The 15343-nt window shown below is 34.5% G+C and overlaps 1 protein-coding gene across 4 annotated transcripts in view; it reads left to right on the forward strand.

Annotated features, from left to right (window-relative positions):
• TUBGCP5 (tubulin gamma complex component 5) overlaps positions 1-12141 on the forward strand; it is a 28491-nt gene extending 16350 nt beyond the window's left edge. For all 4 annotated transcript variants that reach the window (XM_034431393.2, XM_034431391.2, XM_034431392.3 and 1 more), the window contains exons 14-23: positions 139-337; positions 1835-2023; positions 2785-2967; positions 3472-3556; positions 3644-3764; positions 7622-7800; positions 8540-8665; positions 10017-10105; positions 11208-11308; positions 11615-12141. In XM_034431393.2, coding sequence (XP_034287284.1) covers positions 139-337; positions 1835-2023; positions 2785-2967; positions 3472-3556; positions 3644-3764; positions 7622-7800; positions 8540-8665; positions 10017-10105; positions 11208-11308; positions 11615-11661 — 1319 coding nt within the window. In that variant the 3' untranslated portion in view covers positions 11662-12141. The remainder of the gene's footprint in view (positions 1-138; positions 338-1834; positions 2024-2784; positions 2968-3471; positions 3557-3643; positions 3765-7621; positions 7801-8539; positions 8666-10016; positions 10106-11207; positions 11309-11614) is intronic.
• Positions 12142-15343: the final 3202 nt, after the last annotated feature.

The raw sequence follows: 15343 nt of genomic DNA on the forward strand, positions 1-15343 counted from the left end.
TTTTCCCCACATGTTTTGTTTGACTAATTAGATTTCATTGTCAGTGTAATCAAAAACTTCAAGTGTGTTGTTTTTTTCTGGTTTTTATGAACAATTGCCTTGAAGAAGCAGTAATCTATGTTTCAATATTCAATTCAGGTGCAGAAAGGAAGAGCTTGTACATGTTATTTTTGGAATCTGTGCAATTGCGTCTACGTCATGGAGATGAACATATTCAAGATACTTTAACAGAACAGCAAGCTACTAAAGAAAGCCTAATAAAAATGCAGTCCATTGCAGAAAGACATTTAGAATTGGATGATATTCATGATCCTTTACTAGCAATTAATTTTGCAAGGTAATGTAAGAGATTTAGAATATTTTTTGTCCTTTCTAATTTTTCAAACATAGGTATGATTCTGCCAAACAAATACAAAAAGTTCCCTGCTATTCCTGTAGCATGTATGTGATTTGTAATACAATATTCAACAAGTTAAATCTTTAGAAGTCATACATTCGTAACCTTTATTATGCTAATTACTGTCTGCTGTATCAGTTGTCAGGATATTATATGCAAAATATAAATATATAGGATAATACATTGGTTAAAGCAGGGGGCAGCAACCTGCAGCTCTGGAGCCGCATGTGGCTCTTTCACTCCTCTGCTGCAGCTCCCTGTCACTCAAAATATGCAACCATCAATGTGCGACACCCACCGGCACACAATTTATTGAGCTTTTCAACCCCTGGTAGGCCAGCCAAGGATAAATCCAAGAAAGAAAAGTTTCAGAAGAAAACATAATGGAGTTTGCTTAATGTATCAAAATTGAATATAAGAGAAAGAACTGTACCAAACTCAATAATGATCCAGTTTCATTATAACTGAAAATGTAATGCCAAACCTAATTATGCTAGAGATTGGAGCTAAGAACGGAAAGAGTTTAGTCCAGAGTTGGGTTAACACCAGATAAAGAAACAAGCAGAAAATAGTACCCTAATCAAGCAGCTATCCAAGAGAAAAACCACACCTTACCAACACTGACAGGGCAAATTTTTGTATATAAACGGAGCACACACCACATTCACAGATGATGTTATGTAGTTGGATAATGAAACATCTGCAAGAAAACAAGCTCAGAGAGCATCAAGGATTCTATAATTAAACTCTTGAGTTCCATAAATTCTCTTCTGTAGTCTTTTCCAAAACATAATTAAAAAAAATATTTTATCAAAATGTACATTTAATGTTAGAATAAATACAATAGAACCACATTTGTATATTATTATATTTTCAGGAGCAGTTTCTTATATGTCTACTTGTCTGATTTCTTACATTTTTTAAAAATGGCCAAATGTGAAGATTAGGGAGACTTTATTTATCCTATACAAGGGGTCTCAAACCTGCGGCATCAGTGGCATTACGTGACGTATCGCGACTTTTTTCCCCTTTGCTAAATCAGGTGTGGATGTGGCCAGTGCATGATGCATCTGGCCTACGGGCCATGAGTTTAACAGCCCTGTCCTACATTGAATGACTGTCTCAGTTTATGTTAGATGTATTGAAATAATATGTCTTCAGGAAGTACATTTTTCCTCCTTTATCACCAAGCAGTCGTCATGGAGAAAATCTTATGTGTTTGCTAAGTATTGACAATTTGATGTCATGCTCAATTGCTAAACAAAACAAACAAACAAACCAGCTATAGAACCTGTGAAAATCTGTCTCTCAAAATTATATTTATATCCTTGTATTTTCTGTATGGTTTGCTTATCTGTAATATATTTGTACAAATTCTGTATTAATTTGTTGGAATTAATATGAAGGACCTAAAGTTAATCCCCCCCTTTTTTTCAGATTATATTTGGATCACGGCAACATACATGAGACACTTTCTGCTGGTGATGTTTGTGTAGATAGGTCATCTGAATCAGTTACATGCCAGACATTTGAACTGACCCTGAGATCTTGTCTTTATCCTCATATTAACAAACAGTATCTAGAATGTTGTGGGAATTTAATGCAAACTTTGAAGAAAGATTACAGGTAAGAATTTACATAAATTGCCAGTTTTGACATGTAGCCAATATATATTTTTAGCATCATAGTAGATACTTATTTGTTCACTAAAATCCTTCTTGTACTTTCTTCACCTGGTAAAAGAAATATCCTAGTAGCTATGCGTATGTACTGTTGTGATGGATAGTTTCAAAGTGAGGACTAGATTGCAGTTTTCATTCCTCATTGCACTTGCATGTGGCTTGTGCTGGCTTCCCCCTGACTTGCGTACTGCTTGCACTGACCCTCCCTCAGCCTTCCCTGACCCATGTGTGGGTTGCACTGGACCTCCCCTGGTCTCCCACACCCTGCCTGCTGCATTACTGCACTCCTTATATGGGACTTCTGCTTCTTCTGTTTAATGCCCATGTGTCACAACACAATCCCAGGCCTAGTTGCTGACATAACCCAAGAACTACTTGCAAGCTTAAAATTATGACTACTGTCCAAGTTAGAAGTAGATGACAAGAATTTGAAATAAGGTGAGAAGCTTGTTGCAAGGAAACATAATTGATAAACAAGTTAGTTGATGGGAAGAATGTTGAGCAAGCACCATAAGATAATTGAATTCTGTAAAACATGACTATATAAATCTGAAGTTAGGTCTCTTGAATACATAATTCATTGAGATTTATAATTGTTAAACATAGTTTGAATTCTATTATACTAAATGTCTTTTAACATCTATATCTTCATTGCATATGTGAAGAATTAAAATGTAAATTATGAAATTTGTATTTCTTGTTTAGGCTGGTAGAATACTTGCAGGCAATGAGAAACTTTTTCTTACTTGAGGCTGGTGATACAATGTATGACTTTTACACATCTATTTTTGACAAAATACGTGAGAAAGACACATGGCAAAGTGAAGCATTCCTAAATGTCCAGCTTCAAGAAGCAGTTGGACAACGTTATCCAGAGGATAGTTTAAGGTAATAAAGTAATTATATCTAGAAGAGGAAGAAGGATTTGCCATAAATGTGCCACTTCTATTGTAAAGGAATTTAAAACATTAATTTAGCATATTCTATTTCTATGACGTTAACATAAACTAAGTTAATGTAATTTTAATGTGACAGAAGCCTAATAGATAATGTACTTAGTTGCAATTTGGCTCTTATTTAGTATGAGTGAATTTTTAGACGTTAAAATTAAGTAACGTTTATATGTAATAATTAGGTGACCACCAATTTTAAATTATTTGAAGCAACCACTAATTACATCAGTTTAAAAGCAAATGTAATTGTCTAGTTTAGAATTGCTGTGATAGCTAATATCCCACGATGAAATCAAATTTCCCATTACAAAGTTTGAAACAAACTGATTGTAGATGGTAATCTTATCTGAAAACATTTGTGTTGATTTTATTTCATTAATTGTATAGTTATCTGTCTTGGAATACACCGTTGATAATAACCACATATTTTTGTATATAGGTTGTCAATTCTGTGTGAAAATATTGATATAGGAAAGAAGAAGTTGCCTGTTCATACACTAGATGGCTTAATACTGAGTTACAAGGTAATACTTGCTTGTATTGAAATGAAAGCTTTAACATTAAAGCAAAAAAGGATACCAATTTTTGTTTTGTTTTGTTTTCCTATTTAGGTCCCTTGGCCAGTGGATATAGTTATAAGTGTTGAGTGCCAAAAAATCTATAATCAAGTTTTCCTTCTGTTGTTACAAATAAAGTGGGCCAAATATAGTCTGGATGTGTTGAGGTTTCATGGTAAGAGGATTAATTCTCTGTAATGAAAATATAATTCTAAAACCTACACTACCTTCAGCTTCTACAGAAGTATAATGCGGAGAGAGGAGAGGGGAGGGAGGGAGGGAGGGAGGGTGGGAGAGAGATAGAGAGAGAGAGAAATGTATGAAAAGGAAAAGATTGAATAGAACTTTATTTTTCTAAATCACCATTCAGTGAACTTCAAATTTGGTTTGCAATATTTTATTTTAGAGTTTACCTGAAACAATGGACATTTTAATGGATTTGTGGGAATGATGTAAATTACCCATGTGATGTTAGCATTGATTGCATAATTATTTACATAACAAATTATGTCAGATACATACATTAAGCTTGGGTTTAATAGACATTTTTTAAAGATATAGTTCTGTTGCCTAAATATTAAATAAATGTTAAAGTTTTACTGCAGTGTAAAAAGACTTTAAATTCTAAGATCAGTTGAACGGAAGGACAAAAGTAATGTTGCAATGCAGTCGTCATTCTAGTTAGCTGTCCTTTTACCAGGATACTGTATTTTAATCCCCCTTTCCTCCTTCATACACCTAAACTGTCAGTTTTCATCAAGCAAGGATACATATTTACTATTGCATTCTTTTGGGGAAGATTTCAAAAATTCATTAATGTTTATTTATTTTAGTAATTAGCAATATTTTTGTACTGTCCCAATCAAATTACTCTGGGGAATATAAAGAGTTATCACAAAATTATTAATACCTTTTTGTGGTGCACAGATTACCTTGATTGGGCTGCAAAAGGCTGTACTCTCAACATACATGTTTGCCACAGAATAATAGATATAATTAGTGATAATAATATAATCTGCTGATAAAGAAGTAATCTGCAACTAAAAGAATCAGTAAATATGTTATGCAAATTTTGCTAATTTGTGTATCTTGCAGAGTTTATTCTGTGTAATTATGAGAAAATCTAGTGAAATATAGAAGGCCGGTATAAAAGGGTGAGAGACAGATACCTCAGTCTATATCAGTGATGGCTAATCTTTTTGCTATCGCGTGCCAAAAATGGGGGGAGCGCACATGCATGCCCATGCCCATAATTCTATGTGCCCAGCGCATGCGCGCATGACCCCCCCACACTCCCCTTGCTTTTGGAACATGATGGCATGGTAGGCCCATTTTTCACCCTCTCCAGGCTCCAGAGGCTTTCTAGGAGCCTGGGGAGAGCAAAAATGGCCTCCCGCCCCGGAGGCCCTCCAGAGGCCGGAACAGGCTGTTTCCCTTTGGGAACCCCATATCAAAACCACTTATCTTATGTGTGGCCAAAATTTGAAAACAACATTTAATACAGCACAGTACTTGAGCAAAATAGTTGAGATCAGCATATGTGGGACTGATTGGGGTAGATTGTAGAGGTGACACTGAAATATAATTTTATCATATTTTATTTATCCATATATTAATTTATTGTATTTTATTCCACTCATTTTAAATTGTATTTTATTCCAATTCCATTTTAAATTGTTTTTATTGGATTTTAGTAATAATTTGTGTTTGGAACTCTGCATTTTGATATGGCCCATCAATAAAGTAAACTAACGAGAAGGCATTAGTGAAGAAATTACAAGTCCCTGCCTGAAACTCAAACATTTATAAATCTATAAAAAGAAGTCTCTCTCTTTTTTTTTGTAAAGTTTTTTTTACTTTTTAAACACATAAACAAACATACAATACATCTTTTCTGAACAGAATATTGGCCCGGTCTTAAATTTGTACAGATTTTTGTTCAACATTAACACAATTTTATATGTTCAATTTTTCTCATAGCATTTATTCTCTCTAATTTTAAGAAACCAATATTACCCTTCATCTTAACTTCTCATCCGAATATAGTTCAATTTTTCTTTTCCCTCCTTAAAATTTAAACCCCTAAATTTAAATTCACATAACACAGTGCAATCCCCAATTATTTTCTTAAATTCTCTTATTCTAATCACCAATTATTCTTTTATAAACTATTCCAAATAATACAATTCAACATATTAGTAAAAATCAATTCAATATATATATCTTAACCCAAATGTTCCGACTACTACAATTTCATATATTAAATTTCTTATTTCTGGATCTTATTTTCAATTCTTAAACATTCCTACGTTTTGTCATTTCTTCATATTGACTTAAATAATTCATTATTACTATTCTATTACTTTATCAATTATTTATATTCTTATCTCTTATTTTAAAAATAATCCAATTATTATAATTTCACTAATTAGTTAAACATATTCAATAAAAAATCAATTAAGTATCAATAATTTAAATTTATATAACATAATACAATTCCCAATTATTTTCTTAAATTCTCTTGTTCCAATCTCAAAATAATTTTTTCTTTATCAACTGTTCCAAATAATACACTTCAACATTTTTATAAAAACCAGTTAAATATATCTAATTAATTCATAATCCAATATCATTTCAGCTTTCTTTTATTTAGTTAAGTTCCAAATATGAAATTAAGAATATTCCAGTTATTACAGTCCCCTTCATTAAAAATATTCCAATTATTATATTCATCATACATCCATATAGTTTAAAATCACTTCATTAAAAATAAATTTCATCTTTTTTCTAGTATTCATTTCATTTACCCCTCTTCCATTTTTTTCTCCCTTTCTATCTATTTTATTTTATTTCCCCTTCTTTCCTTTTGTACTTTAAAATCCTGAACTCTTTTCCCTTTTTCTTATCTTTCCACTGTTAATCCCAGTACAATCATTTTGATTCTTAAGATCATAAACTCTTCTATTTTGCTGTGTCTTTCCCATTTTTTTCCATCCCATTTTCTTTTTTTCTCACTGATAATCCCAGTGTAATCATTTAAGTTTTTTATATTCTTTCTATTCCACCTTCTTTTCTTTCTTTGTTTCTTTCCCCTTTTTCTATTTCTTCCATTATTAATCCCAATGTAATTTTTAAAGTTCTCCAAAAAGAAGTCTTTTTGAGAGAGACTTCAGGTGTCGTCCACTGCATGGTATCATACAGTTATACCATTAAGTGGTAATCAAGTCTGCGTTGAGAAACTCTATGAGAAACAGACCATTGCCGTGGTTGGGGTTTTTAAAGACAGGACATTCTTCAAAATGTTTAGAAGAAACTTTCCTTAAAATATTCAGAACTTTGTAATGCCTAGAATTGCAAACTTCCCATTAATTTGATTAAAGTTAAATGTTCATTATGTTGGCTTTTGTTTTTCATGTTACAAAAACTGGGAGAGTCCTAACTTTGGCATAATCCCCATTACTTTTTATTGACTAAAAATATATTGTTTTTTAATGATCACAACCAAGTTATTCTGTAGTAAGATGGGTGGCCAATAAATTTAATAAATAAATAAATGAAAGTAAAATTCAATGATTAAAAGACACTGCATGAGATTACATTAAGATGTTAATGGGATAAACAATTATTGTATATTTTAATTTAATAAAAAGTTATTTGAAGTTATGTTATTTACCTTATAATTTAAAAGTCCCTTAATGCTATGTTTTCATTTCTTATGTTCTCAGTGCCAATTAAGTAATAGGAAGGAAGAGCATGCTATTGTGCTTAGGTACTGCTTATGAACTTCATGTTGAATATGTAGAAAGAAAGTTGGGGTATGTGAATTCTTGGTCAGATCTTTCCTGGCTGTTGCTGTATTTTAATTATCTTGGGTTTTTTGCCATCTTGCCATCATGTCATTATTCTTTGACTAGGTATTAGAGCAGTATATTCAGAAAGTTGAACCTAAAAAAAATGTGTGAGAGGTGTTGTAATTTATATTGTTTTGCTTTTCCCCCTATTATTTTCTTTTATTGTACTTTTCTTCTTAAGAACTAGTCACAGCAGCAGAAAAGCTCCAGAATAATAGAGGTATGATACTTGATCAAGAAGCAGTTCTTCAATTTGGATTTCAATCGGAGCCCATTAAACAACAAACTCACCGCATGTTCCTTTTAAGAATGAAACTCATGCACTTTGTTAACAGCCTACACAACTACATTATGACTAGGGTATGTGATATACAATGCATTTCAATAAGATTAAAGTAACTTTTTGTAAACAATCAGAAGTGATTTTAAACTGTTTCTTAGTGTAGCAAAAAGACTGCACATTTTTACCTGATGATATATGATTGTCATTCCCAGCTTAACAGCTGTTGGGATTTTAAATAAAAATTCTGCTAAAATAAAATGCTTTCAAATGCATAACTTCTTCTGTAATATATCTCTGCTAATGCCAAGTACTGCAAAATTAATTTATTAGTCATGAGAATTCAGCTTTGGTTTGCATTCTAAGCTATTCCAGATGTATTGTTGTTGTATCTGCTTAAAGGAATATAGAGGGAAAACCAGTATTTATTCTCCAGTATAATAACAACTTGTATCCTTCCCAGATAATAGTTAGTTAGAAAGAAGACATTCAGATTTTTACTTAGAGTCATACTTACGGACAAATATTCAAGTTTACCTAATATTTCAGTCTCTGGCTGAATTTTAGGGATTCTTTCTTAGATGTGGTTCCCAATTATATCATCATTTTTAAAAGGGGGTTAAATTCTTTTCTGAATCTGTTTTAATTTAAGAAGTGCATACATTACCTTAATTATCTAACTGCCGTTCATTATATTAGAAATGTCTTGTATTCTGTAAATTGAACTCTCTGAAGATTTCAGTGCAAAGATTTTTAGAGAAATATAGAGCAAAGAAATTTAAATTTTGGTTCATTATACATTTTGCCTCCTTTTATAAGATCCTTCATAGTACAGGCTTGGAGTTCCAGCATCAAGTAGAAGAAGCAAAAGATTTAGATCAGTTAATCAAAATACATTATAGATACCTTTCTACAATCCATGATCGTTGCCTCCTGAGAGAAAAGGTACATCGAATATTACTTATATGGAATCTGTATAATATTTGCAAGGGTTTGGGATTATTAATGTCGAACAGTTAAACTATAATGGATGAAATATTTGGAATGTTAATATTTAGATGGTCACATTGACTACACAGAATAATACTTTCAGTCTGTCCAATACTTCAATAGAAAAGTTCATTGGTGAAGACTGAGTACCTATCAATTCAGGATTATAAATCAGATACAATATATTTTTTTCCAGCAATCTCTTTGACTTCATCTCATCCATGATAATACAGAGTTCTTCATGAACTGGCAAATTCTAAATTTTCAAAAATATTAATATTTTCAGTATTATTCCCCCAAAATTTAATAAACTAATAACCAAATTTTATAATTAAGATAGATTTGCTTAAACTCCAGCAAGAAACAGAGATCAAATGACAGGCCTTAAAACTGACGAAGTTCATTACCCCATTTTCATAGGTTTAAATGGTTTTCCATCCTCTAATCCCGTGATGGCAAACCTATGGCACGCGTGCCCAAAGTTGCCCGCGAAGCCATGTCGCCTGGCATGCGTGGCCTTGCCTGTTCGTCTTGTGGGTTTCTGGTACACATGCATGCACAATGATCAGCTGTCCTTCACGCATATGGCAGTGCTGAAAACCTGTGTTTCCATGCGTGGCGGCCAGCTGATTGTTGGATGCGCATGCGTGCCAGAACCTGGAAGTTCAGCTTTTCCGGAGAATGATCCCTTCATGTGCGCGGCAGTGCCAAAAACCGACCTACGCATGCTTGCCAGTCAGCTAATTGTCGGACGCTCATGCATGCTAGAATCTGGAAGTTTGGCAACCCCGATGAGCCCGCGTATACATGGGCAACATTTCCACACAACCTTTCGCTATCACTGCTCTAATCTAAACTTTACATGTAGATGCGTCTTCCTTGGGGGAAACCCCCCCTAGTTTTCAGGATTTTTTGCTTCTTTGGGTTAGTAGTATGGCATATTTAGTATGTACTTTGGTATGGGTCTCTGATTAATTCTCCTATAAATGTAATTGGAATATGGGTATTTCCTGTAGTGTGATTATCTGCCTTATTTTACTTTATGCTACCCATTCCTAAAGAGTCTGGGAGCTAACAATCTTTTTTGTGCTGTAAAAAGAAATATCTACAAAAATGTATTTCCTAAATAAAAGTAACCAACTCGCAAGATATAATTGTCCAATAATATATTAATACATTACCAATATATTAACACACTCAAAATTTTTCAACTTTAACAACTAAATGAAGAATGAAATATGTGAATCTACTTTGAATCAACATAAATTTGTGACGGTAGCTGTTGCCTGTTACATTTAATTTCCAGGTTAGTTTTGTGAAAGAAGCAATAATGAAAGTTCTGAATCTAGTATTGATGTTTGCAGATCGTTGGCAAGCTGGTTTGGGAGCCTGGAAGTAAGTACCTATTCAATCTATGCATCACAATTGGTTGACAGAATTGGGACTTGTTTTATTGACATTTGTTCTTTGAGTGAAGTCTTATGAATAAGATGAAGTATAGTGTTGACAGATTAATTGTGTAGACCACAATGGAATACATTTACATTGGGTTTTATCACTTCTGGACAGATGCTAGCTTCACAATCCGTGTGTCTTTTTAAGTATAATTTTCTAAATTGTATATTCAGAAAATAAATTAGACATAATCAGCAATAAAAGGAATTATATTGTTGGAGCCCTGTTCTGTATAATACCAGGTATCGCAATTGCTCTGATAGTGAGAAATCTTGGATATCCTGAAATATCATTTGAAGTATTTTCAGCTGGTGAAAATTAGAGTTTATCAACTGTCATTTAATATATTCCTGTAAAGATGCACAGGCATCTTTCTGGCATCAAATAATTTGATATCGTCACTGAGTATTCGCAGGAACTACTGTAGATATAGTGCTGGGAAAAAATAGCCACCAGCTGTATCCAGAGAAATACATTTTTTTTCCTGATATTGCTTGCCTCAGATGGTAATTCTTAAGAATAGTTTCAGCAATGATTTGTTGGTTTCCTCTGAGCAACCATCATGACTGTGATAATACATTTACTTCATTAATGGGGCATCTGTGAAAAACTGTACAACATATGATGCAGTATAGCAATAGAAATATATCCCACCTCTACTGTGAACATACGTATGAAGTCATCCAACCTGAATGCTAAAGTTCACATATTTAAAAAATATGCATCGTGGGAAACCTAGCATGATAAGAATAAACTTAAAGTTTACAGGGTAGCATGAACTATTCCACTAAAATTTCAAGCTGTAGGTTGTTGCAAGAGATAAAACCTTAAATGATTTGTATGGTACAAGATTGAATATGGTACAAAGGATAAAAGATACAGTTAACAAAGTGATTACATCTTTGTAATAAAAATATTTTCTGTTCAAAGCTTTTTACTACAAATACCTTGTTTTTGCTCAGAAAGGAATACCATAACAATGTTTCCCAAATCTTGATTTTTGCTTGTACTGTCTGTCTAAATTATCTTTCATTACTTTTAGGATGGAATCCATAACAAAGATGGAATCAGATTTTAAAAACTGTCATATGTTTCTTGTGACAGTTCTAAACAAAGCAGTCTGTAGAGGCTCTTTCCCACATTGTGAGTATTTAAGGAAAAAAGTATTTTTTAATGTTAACAATTTGTTGTTAAACATTTAGAATAATGTATGCAATATTACGTTTGTAATACTTGTAGCCCTAAATATTTTTAATCGTAATTAACATACTATCAGGAAATAGTTATATCCTATATAATTGGAGGTATATATTAATTAGAATTGTTAGAAATTTGTGTTACTTGACACTAAGGAGTATATCATAGTTTTATCCACCTCTGATATGTTTTGTTCAAGAGACAGTTTACTCTATTTTGATCCTAAATACTTTACTTGTTTTTGATTCACAGTGGAATCTTTAGCTTTGTCACTCATGGCTGGAATGGAGCAAACTTAACATGACATCCAAGTATGAAATTATACTCAAGTAACAACTTCTTTGAAACATTGTGATGTTGGCTAAAATGTCCTGTGATTTATGTGGCAGGCATTTTGTTTTGATAAGTTACAATACCTCAGTCCTAGGTTCCTCATATGTACAATTGTATAGGTATTATGCTTGAAACTGTATAAATATAAATACTGAAACTATCATTAATTTTATATGTGAAATGTTTGTCTGACCAAACCATATTTTTATTTTCCTCTGTGAGGCACAAACATCAAAACAAATGATGTAAAACAAACCTGTTTAAATATTTCCATTAAGATTACTAGTGCATAAGTTATCAATTATACTTAAATGTAATACTACTTTTGTTGGATTGAGTTTTCTTTTCCCCTCTTCAGTGTATAATTATTTCTGATTAAATTAAATTCACAACTGTAGTTGCTGTGATAAATATCAGATTTCAATAAAATTGGCATTGGAAAAGTACTTTATGAGTATCAATTTTTATACTGCATACAGTTAATATTTTGGCATTTTAATAAATATTATTGAGCTTTTAAATTTTGCAATGACAGGGAGACTTAGTTTAACAACCATTCATTCAGTGACCATTTGAAGTTACGACAATGCTGAAGAAAGAAACATATGATGCAATGTTGAAGTAGGAAACTTAACAAAGAATCCTCAAAGTTGTGACTTTTGCAGTATCCTGCTGTCACTTGACCACCACTTGTGACCTTAACTGCCAGCTTCTGATAATCAAAATAAATGGAGAGCATGACATTGAAGGGGTTATAAACAGCAGTCACATGACATTGTGCCTAGTGATCATGTGGGAAAACAGTTACAACTATAATTGCCATTGTAAGTCGACACAGTCCCATGATATTGATGCAGGATCCAATCTGGATCAGTCACCGGGACCAGATTGTGCTAGACTCGGCTAGAGAGAAGTTACCTGCAACATTATCCTGGGACACATACATTTGTTTTCATTCTTGACATGATATTGAGTTTTATGACCACACTGCTTGATGATAGAGTTCCTGTTCTGAATTATCATTGTTAACTAAAGACTACCTGTATCTGCTGTTGATGTTAGTTCACAAATAATGTGAATATAACATTTTCCTTACAGTACAAATATACAATTCCTCCAATGATTATGGCATAAGGGTTGAAGACCAAAAAAATCCCCCCTCAGAACTGATCCCAAATTGGTCATTCTGCAAAAAACAACACTGATCACTTAATGATCTGCTGAAAAATGTAGCTGAGTGGAGTGTTCATAAGACCACAGTACAATATTGCTTATACAGTGGTAATCTGAATGGAGAATTGGCAGAAAGAAACACAAAAGTAATGTTCTAAGATACATAAAAGAAAACTGAATAGCTGAAACACCTTGGAACAAAATACTTCAAACTGATAAAGCTACACTGTAGTATTCAGTCAGAACTAGACAAGAAAAAAGGGTGCAATAATTTAAGAAACTTTGACTTCTTAAGGATTAAGGATTAAGGACCTGTTAAGGATATGGATAGTTCTGTTATGCTTTGGGGGTGGGGTAACATCCAGCAGCACAGCATATATTTTGCAGATGGAAAGGGGGATAAATTCAATTAAATATCAGTATATTTTAGAAGGTAATGTCCTATCATTTTAGAAATTAAAGCTAAAAAGAGGGTAGATATTTCATCAGGCTGCAATCTGAAACACTGCCAAACCAACCATGAATATTTGCAAGAAAGAAAAGTTTTGGAACATCCTTCACATTCCCCGGAATTGATTATCTGAGGAAACACCTCAAACACCTGATGCATGTAAGGAGACTCAAAAATATTTGTGAACTAGAGCAGTTCTGCAAGGAAAAAGGGGAAAGGTTCTAAAAGCAAGAAAGCAAAAACTATAGGAATGTTGCCATTTCTGGCAAAAGAGATTTTTCAAAGTCCAAACTTTTGCATTTGCCACATTCACTTGTTTTTAATTTACACAACTGCACATAAAAGTAAATATATGCAACTGGACCAGGTTGCCAAAACTTCTGTATGCAAATATATGTTAATTAGTTTTGTATTGGCTGTCACATTCTGGAAAAATTGTAGGGGAAATACAAAAGTTCCACAATTTTGAGCACATACCATGACAACTTTCATGGCCATAACTTCATGACCGGAAAAAGACGTAAGTTTTTGTTCCTGTTTTGGTATTAGAGCTGAACTAAACATGTGAGTTACAAAGTTTGCTGGGGTCAAATTTTTCTGGGACAGATTTTTGGGAAAGATCTCAGATTTTTTTTAAAAAAATCTATTGTCAGGCACTGCTTGGACAAGTCCCTGCAGTTTTCTTGGCAAGGTTTTTCAGAAGTGGTTTTTCATTGCCACCTTCTAGGGCTAAGAGAAAGTGAATGGCCCACAGTCACCAAGATGGCTTTGTGTCTAAGGTGAGATTACAATTCATGGTCGTCTAGTTTCTAGCCTGATGCCTTAACCACTAAATTGACCCTCCTAGATACAAATGAATCCTAAATATAAAAGTTTAAGGCTTATAGAGCTCATGAATGATACAGTCTATATTGTATGATTCCCACTATTAAGAAGCCTCCTGCGCATGTCCAAGATGGACGCTCCTTGCTGAGCGGCGGTGATACCTGGGGGAGATTCCCCGGCTTTTGGGGGTTTTCGGGGGCCGGACCAGCTAATTTTGCCCCATGTCTGGTGAGGGGAGCTTCCCACCAATCGGATGCTGTCTTTTTGAGAGCTGGCAGCTTTCCAGAACGCGATGGTCGGGAGGAGACGGAGGCGGCTGCGCTGCAGTTTTACGAGCAGGGAGAGCGGCTTCGGCGTCTCCCCGCAGCTGCCGGACCAGTGGAGTGGGCGGTGGCGGCGTCGGCGATGCAGTTTCTCCCCGGAGCTCCGAGGGGACGGCAGGGGCTTCCCAGCGATGGATGGAGATTTTTTCGAGAGCTGGGATCGTCGGGCTGGCACTTGCTACAATACTGGGACGAGCGGCTGTGAGGGATGGCACCAGAGGGGGCGAAAAGGAGGAGGAACTTGCTCGGGAGCGCGAGGAGCCTCTGACCACAATATACTAGTAATGTCAGTTTCTTTGGAACTGCTATTACAACTTAGATGGGAGGCTTACTTGGAGGGAGCCTCTTCTTGGCTCTCCCAGAGGTTTTTCCCCCCCCTCCCTTATGTGGATGGGGGCGAGCTAAAAACATTGCTGGTTCTGATGGTTGGAAAAGACCTGAGGCCAAGCTCTTATGCCCCACGTGGTTTGTTAGCCTCTGTGAGGCCACTTATTATCTGGAGGTTCCTCTGAACAATAGGATGATATTTGCCTCCCATGGACATCTACAGCCCCCTGATTTGCCTCCTGATTCGTGAGTGAGATATCTCAGATTTCAAGCCTTGTATGGAGCCGGACGATGACTGCGGTTTCTGGCCCTTCCCAGCTTTCGTGAGAGGGCAGCTGGTGTTAACATCTGGCCTCAAAGTGGCTTAAGACTCCATCCACTGCTGTGAGAGAGCAGTGGGATTTATTGGATTTATTGACTTTATTGACTTGGAATTGACTGAATGTCCCTCCCCAGACCTTGGACTATCTGGATTACCCCCAGGCCGTGGACTTCCCCCAGCTTAATTAATTAACTGATTGATTAGATGTATTCACCAACAGAACTTCT

This window comes from Pantherophis guttatus, chromosome 5 (assembly GCF_059756535.1).
Source record: "Pantherophis guttatus breed Tessera chromosome 5, ASM5975653v1, whole genome shotgun sequence".
Classification (NCBI taxonomy): domain Eukaryota; kingdom Metazoa; phylum Chordata; class Lepidosauria; order Squamata; family Colubridae; genus Pantherophis; species Pantherophis guttatus.